The sequence below is a fragment of the Ooceraea biroi genome, chromosome 4 (assembly GCF_003672135.1).
Source record: "Ooceraea biroi isolate clonal line C1 chromosome 4, Obir_v5.4, whole genome shotgun sequence".
Classification (NCBI taxonomy): Eukaryota; Metazoa; Arthropoda; class Insecta; order Hymenoptera; family Formicidae; genus Ooceraea; species Ooceraea biroi.
In genome coordinates this window covers 9536125-9549173 of record NC_039509.1, presented here as the reverse complement: position 1 = coordinate 9549173, position 13049 = coordinate 9536125, and the positions used below count along the sequence as shown (strand labels likewise).

Sequence of the window (13049 nt, the reverse complement as noted above, 5' to 3'; positions counted from 1 at the left end):
GATCCTTTTGTCGCTCAAACGATCGATTTCAGCGACTCGTGAAAATTGCAATCTAAAGCTAGCGCCAAACTACGCGCGATTCGTAATTCGTATATTTGTGAATAATGTGGAGGGAAAATTCATCAATTCGTCATGTGCGATTCGCTATTCGCATTGATTTGAATCATTACGAATTAATCCATTCGAATTATGAATGATGTACTGCGAATCGCGAATAGTGTTATTAATAGGAAGGTTTACACTGATGAATAACGAATTTTCCCGAATGTATACATGAATCATGAATCGCAAATTACGAATCTAATAGAGTCTGGCGTTAGCTTAAAATGGCGACTTTGTGACGGCGGTGTGTTGCACTAGAAACGAAATTCAGCGATGATTATCGTAACTGAGAATCAGGATGCTGCAAACCTTCAGGAAGAGTTGAAAAGTAAAACTTGGAAGTATACGCGAATGCGCGTATACTCGTTTAAAACTATGACCTCGATTAACGCACGGCAAGCGCAGAATTGTACCTTCCAACGATCAAAGTTCAACTCTGCGCCCATCTAACGTCTCCATGCACGAAACGAGACAGTTAAGAGAGGAGACTTTCATTTTTTTCCGATTTTTCTATTTTTAACTCGTGTAATTTATAATTGCATTAAAAAAATTTTTTTCTTTCTCTTTAATAGCGATGCGCAGTGCTCGATCAGCATCGGCCGTTCCTCGCTTGACACCCAGTAGAGCGGCATGCGGCTGCGCAAACCGCCATTGCGCGCCGCGAAAATTGCGAAAGCGAGTCGCAGCCGCGTAATGACGTCGCCGGCAGCAAGGGCACCTGGATTCCTAGCTCCTTACCTGGCACCTGCTGCCTACGATGCACTACCGCGAAGGCCCGAGGCGTGACAGCGGAATCAACCTGGCGAAGTGCGCGCGCGCTCGCGAACACGCGTTACCTGTCATGCATTCGCCAATGCCTCGTGACATTTCGGCAGTTCCGCGGTCTTGCAGCCGAATAAACGAAACGCGGCGAGATTAAACGGCACGGTCCGAGCGTTCCTCGCGATTCGGTCAGTGCGCCCGAGACGAGAGCGAAAACGTTTCGCCGGTGTGGCTCCGATTCGTGTGTGCAGCGCATCCGTCCTGCATTTTCAAAGTGCAACGCACCACCACGCGGACACCACGTCGATCCCGAGCATGTAACTCCACGTAGCAGGAGACAGTGAAAGCAGCATCCAGCATTCAGAGTGAGTCTTTGCAAATCCTGTATAGATGCAAATCTTCCATCGCGTTAGCCGTACCGGCTGAGAATGCACGCTTCGTTATAACGTAACCTTCTGATGTTTATTTATAACGAGGACTGCGAAAGCGACGCGTCCGTCTGCATTTCGTTAGCGCGTTACATAAAACGACGACGCGTATACGATTAAACGTGATTCACACACGTTTTCGCGCGTCGTCCATCACAATTTTCCAATCTACTTGAAATTTCGACGAGTCGGCGCGCAGCTCGCCGGCAATTCGATAAACCAGTCTCGCGTATCTCTGTAGTTCTTTCTCCGAGCAAGAGTTGGATCGATTAAACAAGTTGCGCGGACGCAACTCGTGTTATCTGCTCGTTGTCGTTCGATCTTGTCTTAGGCGAGAGTAATTAGCCTGGTAACTCCGAAAACTATTCGGTCGTTGCGCGATTCCCATCGGTTCTCGGGAATTAATTAACTGTACGTCACGTATCCGATGCGATAATGGGCATCGTCGACTACGTCGTCGCACGTTCCAATTCACGTGTCGCAATTATCGTGATGTTATGCGAGTTATCGCATAGTTGAAGAGGGAGACACTTTACAAACGACACGATCTATCGATAAATCACTATTATGCACTCGTAGAGACTGATCTCTTGCGTGATCGACGTTACAGGAAAGAGAGAGAGGGGGGGGGGAATTGCTTACCTGGTATATTATTTCTATCCGTTACGCATTGGCAGCTTGGAGAAATTTTAGAACTTACGTCAAGATTGCATCTCGATGATTTCATTGGAACATCGTTGATTCACATATCATGGGATTTCATCTCGTCGGCGTCTCGATTTGCGACGCTTTCGAACGTTTTTCGCGCTCCGGTCGCGGAGAAATATCGCGGCGATTCGACAAGATCGCAACGCAACGCGAGAGTACAATCCTGCCGAAACACACAAAATGCATTTGCCAGTTTAACGTAGTTGCTGTTGATAGTGCACTTGCTCGCGTACCGCAGACGCGATTTCGCCATTAGTATTCGCGAGGCAGAAGGTATTCCGCCAGAATTTTGGCATGTTGTCGCAGTAGAAAATAACAATACGCGCGGAACGAACATTTTTCATTACAATTTTAATTACAACGAACGATCCTGGCACACACAAGAACAAAATCGCGTCAAAGCGTGTTGGTCCTTATTCATCGTCGAAAGATCCAATCCGGTGTTTACTTGTCATCGGAGCCGATGAATAACTTATTACCTGGAAAACCGCAGCACTCCGTCGCTTTATATGCGAGCCTCGGATGATGTAATCGTCACGGAGGTAGATTTTACGCCTAGAAAAGTCTGCGTACTTACGCACGACTTAAATTACACGGCGGTAAAGAAGCTGCAGTGGTTCTGTGCTCACGGTCGCGCGCGCACCTCGTCGTAAAATGCAAACAATGGTCCTCCTTCGTCACTCTTCGTAACAATCGCGATCATTACCGCCTTTCTCCACTTACTTTGCCCGATATTTCCGACAATTCGATCCCATTCGATCGGGTGTGACATTCCGCTTTTTGCTTGAGAACGCGCGCGTACATACATTTTCCGTTTCGTTTATCACAAAAGGCAGAATTTGAAGATGAGAAGATAAGCTGAAATACATCAAAGCAGAGTCTCTATACAGACACTGTATTTTATGAGCACGAATTTTAAGCCTCTTCAATAACGGTAGACGCTTGAATACTCGTGATAGGAATGTGCAGCATCTTTTATTCGCGAAATATGCGACGCCAAAGAAAGGGCTTATGAGAAATACGTGACTTGTTACCGTTGTTTGTCACTTGTTATTCATCATACATGACAAATGAGAAAAGAAGAAAAAGAAATTGCGCGTGTTACTGTTAACTCATGTCAATTTTTCCCCATCTATTTCAATCTTTCCGTCTATACTTTTGTATTTCGATTCGCATGAATAAATTCATGTTGTATTTTGTTTTTTTGTTTTTTTTTAAATGAAATTACGCGCAGTATGCTTCTCGGCAATCGACAAAATGCGAAAAATATTGGAATAGCAGCAAATAAATACGGTACAGTGGAATTCGCGTAACGCAAACTGGAAATTCCCCCCGCGATGCTAACGTATCTGCGCTTGCCACTTAAACAATCGCGTGCCTATTGAGAAACCTCGCCTTGAGAGGACATTACCTGCCGCTCATCGGTGGTATGCATTCCCACACCTTCACCTTTATACGTAATGTGCCATCTCTCATAACGAGACACGCGCATTTCTGAACGTCGTCGCGTGACCACCATTCGTGTCATTCACGAATGAGATTTGACAGGAGAATCTCAATTCACTTAAAACAAATGTTTAAAAGAATTTATCAGTGTCACGAAAATATTTCAAATATTTTTGTGTATGCATTAAATTGGCAGTAAATTTTGGAGCAAAAGGCTGAAAAGATCGCATCCTTTTTTCCAACAAGGTTCCAAGATAAGCCTCACATGTACAATATAAAGTCCTTGGGGAAACATACGAGGAACAAACCAATGTTACCGATCGTGCTAACGAGCCGTCTAGATACGAGATTTAATAATTCAACGTTGTTAATTATGTATATTGAGCGATGTACTTGCACAGTATGTGTACACACAATTTCGCGTAAATTGGTGTAGCGGTTACTTGCAGCGCCTTTATCGAACAGTACACACTGGATTACCAGAGGCCAGAGGCGGCAAATTGCGTTCGCATTCATACCGAAAGCGCTTCTCTCGATTTGGAATTCTCCGCTCGGTTTGCTCTTTGTGGAAGATAAGCTAGCGTATTATCCGAGATTTAAATTGATGTCTAATGTCTGAAACGCGTGCTATATCAGCGCAAAGACGGAGAGTGCGCCCGCGGTCGCGTAAAGCGGGCTAACCAGATACATCTCGCTGCAAATGATTTATTTACGAGGTTTACTTTCAACGACGGCGGCTATTCGCGGTTAATGCGAGCAATGCTCGTCGCTTCGAATCGGATGTAGCGATCGTCGCGGACGCATGAATCTTCTTGATAACGCAAGTGCACGAAACAAGCGTATCATTTGTCCGATGGTACTTCGGCGCGCAGCGTGCTATCAAGAACCGTCGTTATGTAAATAACGCGCTTGATACGAAACGTGATCCTTAACGGGTGCATCCCAGATGCACGAGCATTCGTAGTTTCGCCACGCAAGGTGAATCACCGTAACGCAAGTGCAGGGACCCCTCCTGGCGCGCGTATCCGCGCCGGGATGCTTGATTCCATGCAGAACGAAAAACGGCGGCGAAGGATCGCGCTAACCGCGCCAGTGTCTCTCAAACTCTCGCGCGCGATAATCCAGATCGGCACGTCGTAAATGTTGAACGTCGCAAATGGATCAATTGCATCCGTTTCTTGTCCTTACAGTTTTTAACGCGACGCTCCGAGTCAGGCGACGAATCGATCGGCAAGAAAATGGTGCGTCTATTTCCATCTCCGCGAGTTTACGTGAAAGCCGCTATTCGATCGCGTACAGGTTCTTGAACTCTTCACCTCAACGGAAATAGGAGAACCGGACTGTTCGTTTCGGAATCAAATTTGCTCCAATTTCGCATTTGCCAGATCGGAAAACTTAATCCGATTACGGTATCTGTGACATTAAACTGTCACGTTGACGTTCATTTTTTATAGCTTCAGGTCACCGTACTATTTTCTCCTTGATTTTCTCTTTGTTGGCTTTTCTCATAAAACGTTTAACTGCATATTTTAAATATAAGTTTAATTTCTACGATGCGATGTTGAAGAGATACTGGTACTCACGTGTTATTCACGATATGTTCACTGAGATGTGAGTACATTAAAAAGATGGGCAAATGAAACACGTTTTAACAAATTTAATTGATTTAATATCACTTGAACTTTATTGATTTTTATGCAGTGTCGTAAATACAATGTTCTGTTTGAAATGAATAGAAAAATTAACGCGATGGTAGTGCGAATCTCCTGAATGTTTATGGCAGTGAAAAGTGTCGTTTAATGATGTAGCTGACTTTTATCGACAACGTCTAATTTATCTATGAACGTGAGTGATTTAAGTGCAACATCCGTTTCGAAACTCTCACGTGTTTTTGATAATATGCATCTATGAATGACGTGTCTGTTTTCGAATGATCGACTGTATCTACTGTACCATAAAATCGATACACCGATAGCTATTTACATATGTACAATGGCTCGTAACAACGCGTGTGGTAAAATGCATCAACGCGCTAACCGCAGCGAAACGCATAGCCGCAACCTCGTCGGATTTTCTGAATGCTCTCGATAGTTCGTAGTTTGGTGAAGTATTTCCGATATGGATATCAGGTCAGAGCGCGAGACGCGCCGATTATTTTCGCAACAATTTCCCGAGTTAAGATCTCATGTAACTGATTCTCTATTTTTTTATCGCAGAAAAAAGTAAAAAACCTCAGAACAAAGAATAAATAAATATTTAGAATATACACATGCATCGATGGAAATTATTTTTGTATAAATTTCGACGTGAACGCAAGTAGAGCGATGAGATAGATGTACCGCCATGTCCTGTCATCGGCGACGCACGTCGCGGACGATCGATGATGCACGTTCGGTTTAATATCTTCTATCGTTTTGTTTCGCCTGCAATAATACTCATCGTCGTTCGGCAGAACGTCCTTTACAATATCAAGGAATTTCTCGAAGGGACACAATTCGGTGCAACCGGGGATCGTCTGAGTGATTAATTGCTCCGTAACGCCAGTCCACAGCAAAACCTGTGAAAAGGGACGTATGTAATTACGATTGTATTATCGATTGCACTGATTGTGAGTGGAACTTTTAATAGTCGGTATATTTGATTGATATCGAAACATAACATGTAACATACTCGAATGTAGTACAGTCCCGCCTTGTCTCGGAGGGTCTCTAAAATAATCGTGGAACCATAAGCAGGGACGGCTGGTTCGTTTGTTCCTAATGCGTAGGCAACGGCAGCAACATTGACTTCGTGGCTGCCAAATAGAAAAGCTTTTCTATCCTGTGGCATTTTTCCCGTCTGGTGTTCCCGGATGTCATCCACCATCTTGCGAAGTAAAATACCTGTGGACGTCAATGTCACTTATAGTTGAAAATTTGATTTCTGAGTAGACTATTAAACTCTTTTCCAGCATGTTTCATTTTGAGAATAAAAAAGGAATCACAGAGAAAGCATTCTTTCTGCATTCGTTTCGAATTGTAAATTTATCTTTATCTGTGACGGAATGTTGCCAAGAATGCCTAAGAAATTTATTTGATCTTAAGATGAATATCGTTTCTCCTTTTGTCTGAAAGGAATTGTTGAAAATAAGTTCCTTTTCATGCAGCGATGCAGAAATGCGTGTTGCACACAGAGACGTTTCATAAACTCAAATACAATCTGAATTTATACATCTATAATATTTCGATATACAGAGATTCATGTCAAATTGTTACATTATTATATCATTGATTTACCGATTTTTAAAAGGCGCAACGACTGACTGTTATTGATGTAGAAAAGATTAATATTAATATCTATATATCTCTAGTCGCGTGTAATGCTGCGGGCCTTTCTTTAATACAAGAAATCTGTTTATAACTTGACAAAGAATTATGATCATGTGACATCTCTAAAGGTAAACAGAATAACACTATTAAAGTTTGGCGATCTTATCTCAAATACATCTGCATAGCAATTATACTAACCTCCGTTCAATCTCCTCAAGGTTGTTGTATCTGATCGAAGTTTAAAGTCCAACTTTATTATCTCTTTCATTGGATCTGGGAAAACGTTTTCGGTCCATCTTGGCAGCGTTAGATTTTGAGCAGCCTGTAAATATTTATATTATGTATAATAAGGATCTGAAACTAGTAGAAATATATTGTAGACGAAATGTTATTTCGAAATGATCATCTATACCTCTTCCTTCAGTAAATTGTACATATGAGCAACCGCTCCCGTATTATCAATCAGTTTGCCAGAGTGATCCGTCAAGTAATCCATTACATTCTTATATCTATTGATCATCTCTTTCGTATCTTCCAATTGAAGAAATCGTTTATACTCTTCTTTATAGCTAGAAAACAATGAAAAGCAAAAATTTTTAAAGCGTTTCCTCCTTGTTTATGTAAATCAGTGCATTATTACATACATTTTGTAATATAGAGAAGAAGCTAAATAGAGGATAAAAAATATCCGTGACAAAGAAAATCAACGAAAAATGATTCTGTGAAAAAGATTTAAGGATCTGATTCTGTTATCGTGTCTCCGTGACCAATTTCCTGTAAAGTTACTTACCGATGACAATAATGCGGAAACAAGAGGTTGTCAGCCTCGTACGGCACGAAGAACGTCCATGCCGGAATCCAGGGCAAGTGCGGATTCCAGGTTTGCCTCTCGGAGGGCGGGAATAATCCCGCCAAGACCAACTGGAGAGACAGCTGAGTCCGCGGGACTTCCGTGGATCGGGCATAGATCTTGGCCGGCCAATAATTCGGACCGATATATTGATCGTATCTCTCGCGCAGCATCGTTCCGATCCTGTACTCCCGCATCTTGCCTTCCTAATTGTACGAGAGACATTGCATTTGAACAGTAGGTACCGAATAAATATCGGATAATTACGCGTATCTTTTTAGATCCGCATTAGATTAAATTTCTCATTCTAGCTTTGAGATCATTAATATTCGAATTGCTAATTGCTATTTTAGTGACTCGTCGATCAATTCTGGCAATCATCTCGATGTGCAGATGTTCGGATAATCGTGTGAGACGTTATAAAACTTTCTAACTTTAAGAAACTGCGCGCCAACGGGATTGTTAGACTTTTTAAAACACAGTTATTATTCTTTTCTGCCAGAAAGCAATTTCACTAAATTAGAATCAATATGGATATATATGAATAAATTATATTCGCTGCGAAAAATGCGAATAATTAATATTCGTTGACGTTTGGAGAATCTGTATTCTGCATTTTTTATTTCGCGGGAATTATGTTTCGGCTTAAAAGACGGAGACAACATCAAAGCCTCGTAAATCCACATCGCGTTGCATAACCATAAAAAAGATAAGAATTTTGTACGACAAACGAGAATTTACATATGATAGTGTTTTACGTAATTTTATCACGTATGCTTCAAAATCGATTACCATTTCGGAAATATATGTATACTCTACGAGAATAATATACTACAACAAACGAATCTCTAAGAAAAAATCCTGAAATTGCTAGTAACTGCAGCCATACACAAAGTGTATGGGGGCTTAATTACGTGATGTATTATTTTATCTCTAATTACCGAAATTTCTACTCACGTTGGTCAAATCACCGTTGCCCATCGGATAGTAAGAGTGCTCGCGGTACGGATCATTAGGGTAGTTCTGGAACTCTCGATGGGGCACTTTGTCACCGTGGCGAAATACCTTCGAAACAGAACATACTTATATAAGTTACGCCGTCATCATCCGTTATCATCACTGTCACTGCACAGATGGTCACGATAATGCAAATGTTTTGTTACACGTCTCGCGCGAGGGATCATTTTTGCGCAACTTTTTAATTTCTCTCGAAAACTTTTTCATATCTGCGCAACTGTGCGATGCAAGTGTGTGTTGAGCTTTTATCGGCGCATAACGATTGACACTCGCGTTTTCACACTTTCAGGAAAAAAAAACAACTATCGAACGAGTTCTTTACCGCGCGCGTTTATAAAAATTTCGAAAAATCGGACGTTCGAACGGGACAAGATTTTTTTTCACTACATCGTACACACGATTCTCTGAGGAACGAGACAGATGTTACGTGCGCAACGTTTTCGAAAAATGAATTCTTTACCACGTGAAGTAGCTGCAGTTCCACATCAGGATTGGTCGAAGCTGCTACGGTGAGGCTGATCAAAAACGCCGCAAATATCGTTAATTTTGTCAGAAGCATCTTTGCAACGTTTGCCCGAGGGCACTATCGGATCGGACACTTTCAATACTTAAATCAAGCTCAGACGACAGTTGCGCACAGAATCGACGATTTCACGGCACAATCTGCGGATGGTGTTTATATTTCTACTCTCGCCTCTCTGCTGGTACCTGCGAGTGGGGGTGGGATAAGGAACAGTCGAACAAGCTCGCAATTCCGATGATTTTTATTAGCAAGTTCCCCGCTCTCAGTGAGCAGTCCGATCTTTTTTCCTGACGTCGAACGTCGCCTTCCTCGAAGGACGCGTAAGCAAAGAGCAGGAAACCCACGCAAAACCGCAACTGACGAGATCTCGTGTTGGGAATCCTCTGCCATTTTTAGAACAAATGCTCCAATCCTGTCGGACGACATTTCTCGTAAAAATTCTACGATCGTTATTAATTTTATATTGCAAACTCGACTGTAGTTAAGAATAAATTGATGACACGTTTATTTTATCATATTGAATCTTATCACTTATCTCATTTACCTTTGATGTATGCAACGTTTTTTTATCAACTGAAAAACGAGTTCTCGCTCATTCACGTATGTGCTAAATGTACGAGTTTTGTAAATGCCTCATCATTTGAGATGATTTTATCTACTTATGTGCAGATAACAATACGGATCTGCTCCTTCGGAACCGTTATCATAAATCATGTGATTTACGAATTTTCAAAGTTTTTCGGGGTCAAGAAGCGTTTTTCTCGGAATTTTTCATTTCGTCATGTCCATAATTCTTTGTCGTATATATTATATCGAGTATTAAAATTCAACAACTTTCGCAGCTGTTGGCTTTATGATGAGCTTAATTACCTAAATTGCATCATTTTACTCGTTGTGTACGTAAACTTGATATATTCTTCTTTATACGATATATATTGTTGAAAATATAAAATATTTCAAAACACTTTTTATATATTTCTTCGCGATTTATTGAAATGCAGTTATTTCTGCGATATATTGACGTATTAAATTCATTCTAATATCTCGTGTCAAGTGCAGGCGTGGAGTAAATCTAAACCGGCTAGTTTGGATACGAATGTTGCATTATTAAAATGTCAAGGATAGGAACCTGACTTTTGAAACCAACATAGCGTGTTTATTTTAACATTTACCAATTTTAAGTTTTAAAATACGAGTTTTCTTTCACACATTCTTTTCTTTCATAATCTCGAATTATTCTGTTATTGCGTTTCCTTGTTCCAGATTTTTATTCCTTTCGTAGAATGACTTTTGTCATTTGTTCCGGACGACTCATAAAGATCCAAGAATGTCTAATGATTCACGATCCGGACGAGACTGCGAGTACAAAGACATCGTCGAGCCATCCTGTCGTTTTATGTTTGCGGTACATTCCATAGAATCATCACACGCTCTCGTCTGACTTGACCGCACGCACTGGATTTTCCTTCCGTAATACAATTCATGGAAATCGGGAAAATCTAAGAGCATCTCTGAAGAAGGAATAAAGTTCACATGCGTAATTGGAGATCTATTTCTGATTCGACATTGTGGATCCCCGATTTGACGTCTGCTTGACAGGACGCGGTTTACTCGAGGCAATGAGTAATAGCCGTGAAATAATTGCAACTTAATTTGCAATGTTACTGGAATAATCGCTTACACGTGACATGCATAAAAAAGTCTATCTTGGTCGTGCGTATATTTCGCGCATGAAAGACTACAGATAGTCGAATTGATTGTTGCATGTTGCAAGGTGCGCGGCATTAAAAATTCAAGCTTCGTTGATATTATAACTGTCATTTGTCGTCATTATAATTAATATCGATTCTAGTCAATAACATTAAAATTGCATCGTTCAACTTTTTGTTTCGAGTTTTTGTCGAGTTGGCGAGTAATGCAGGTGTGATTTCATAATTAACCGACCACGATGGGCTCGACCATCCCGCGCAATTATGTGTAATCAATAACTAGACTAGCTACGTGAGACACAGAGAAATAGAGAGAGAGAGAGAGGGAAGGAGTAAGCCGTTATATGATTATAGCATACACGTTTATTAATCAGGTTGATTATATTATAGACTTTGTGCACCCTGCGCTCTCACGCAAAAATGGCTTCTCCAACACGAGATTCCTGAAGGACTTTGCAATATCTCGAAGCGTTTCGAAGATATTTAGTCGTTATAGTTTTTGCTGTAAATTTGCAAGTCACATGTTCCTTCGGTCACGGTTCATAACTTTGTAAATGATCCGCGAGTGATGAAATTTTATTCCGTAACGCGTCATATCCGGAAGATCCATGAATCGTATAGACGAGTTACGAAATTCACCATCACTTGTTTCGCAATCGAAATGTAACGTATTTTATTATCGCCTATCGATATTTGTATATAAAAGCAGATGTAAAATAATATAATTTATCGCATACGTTTGTATATACGTATGAGGTCAATGCTATTTTAGCGCAAGATCAACTAAACGAGATCAAATGTAATTACGTATCCGCGTATTGAAATTACGCGAAGGGAACGACTTTCGCGCGGCCTTCATTCAACAAGATTCTTGCTATAGCTCTGTATAAGTGACAGTACAATTCACTTAATGCCTTAATGCCTAACCTTCCGTGCTTCTTATAATTCCTAGCTTACTTGAATCGTTAGTGCTAATGCAATAGTTATTTACTTTTACATGATAATTATGTCTCATGTTTCGTTAAAGTAAGGAAGCTGATGAAAATTCTGCCATTATTTGACGATTCGTCGCTTAACAGTATCGATTTTTCAACGAAATATCTTGGATCGTCAATTTTTTATTGCGGTTTTTGTCATAACAAATCGTTATAAATTTTACAACACCGCGTTCTGCGGACTATAACAGGGGAAAAAAATTCTTACATGACCTGGAACTGAATGCAATTTTTGCTCGTAAAATTAATGAAAGACCTCATCTCTGTACGTTGATAACAATATTACGTAAAAGGTGAATATCGAATAATGCTCCGATAATATTTCCCGATTTTCTAGGACACTTTATAACATTATTCAGGATTGAAACCATATATTTTCAGGTCAGATATACGACCAATATTTAACAATAAATGTCACAGTTATTTGTTTGCTATTGAGTATTATTGATTTTCTCTTGTTGAAATTTTAATATCTGATTAGTTTGATTATGACAACTTGACAACTTTCTATATGGAAACTGATATGAAGCAGGATTACAATATAATCATCCAGCTGTTCAAAGCTATTAATTAGGTCAAATTTTGAAACCAGTCTAACGTTACTTTAAAAAAAAGAAACGTCATTTAATCAAATTAATTGTCGACAGAAATAAAGAAAAGAAAAATTAAGAGACACGTTTTATTCTCGGCAATGGAACACGTTACTTGATTCCCAATGTAGAAAAAAAGAATTACGCCCACATTATATCATGTACATAATGAGTTGTGGGAGTGACATGAATATAAAAATCCGCGTCATTATGCGGGCACGTAGATTGGGAAATAAAAAATAAACCAGTCACGCTTGTAGTCGTTATAATCAATTTACGAAGCTACTCGTACCCAGGATTTAACTTGTGATGTTTATACGAATGCAAAATAATTTCAGAATTAATTTTCTAATAATAGACAGTAAAAAATATTGGAATGAAAAATGTGGAAGTTGATCATACGTAATAGTTGCAAACGAGACTGCAAACATATTATGTAATAGTTGCAAACAACAAAGTATACCTACAGTATACTTACAATAAAAAGAAGGATTTTACGATAACAAGTGGATATAATCACTCATTTACAAACAGCTTTGAAATATCATCCGATCTGCAACCGGTTCCACGAACTTTGCTATTAATTCCATCCGTCTTGCTAATAAATATTG

At 40.1% G+C, this 13049-nt stretch overlaps 1 protein-coding gene across 1 annotated transcript; it reads right to left on the bottom strand.

Moving 5' to 3' along the window:
• Nucleotides 1-621: 621 nt before the first annotated feature.
• Nucleotides 622-12738, bottom strand: LOC105282678 (venom acid phosphatase Acph-1). Its single transcript, XM_011344867.3, has 7 exons — nt 9082-12738; nt 8562-8669; nt 7545-7810; nt 7167-7323; nt 6953-7076; nt 6117-6328; nt 622-6003 (listed from the first exon to the last, which is right to left on the bottom strand). The coding sequence occupies exons 1-7, from the start codon at nt 9178-9180 to the stop codon at nt 5731-5733; spliced, it is 1239 nt and encodes a 412-aa protein (XP_011343169.1). The 5' UTR covers nt 9181-12738; the 3' UTR covers nt 622-5730.
• Nucleotides 12739-13049: the final 311 nt, after the last annotated feature.

Coding starts and splice junctions, on each gene's coding strand:
- LOC105282678 (XM_011344867.3), bottom strand. CDS start 9,180: ATGCTTCTGACAAAATTAACGATATTTGCGGCGTTTTTGATCAGCCTC. Junction 7,324..7,544: donor TTTCCGCATTATTGTCATCG/GTAAGTAACTTT, acceptor ATTGTTTTCTAG/CTATAAAGAAGAGTATAAAC. Junction 6,004..6,116: donor CGGGACTGTACTACATTCGA/GTATGTTACATG, acceptor CCCTTTTCACAG/GTTTTGCTGTGGACTGGCGT.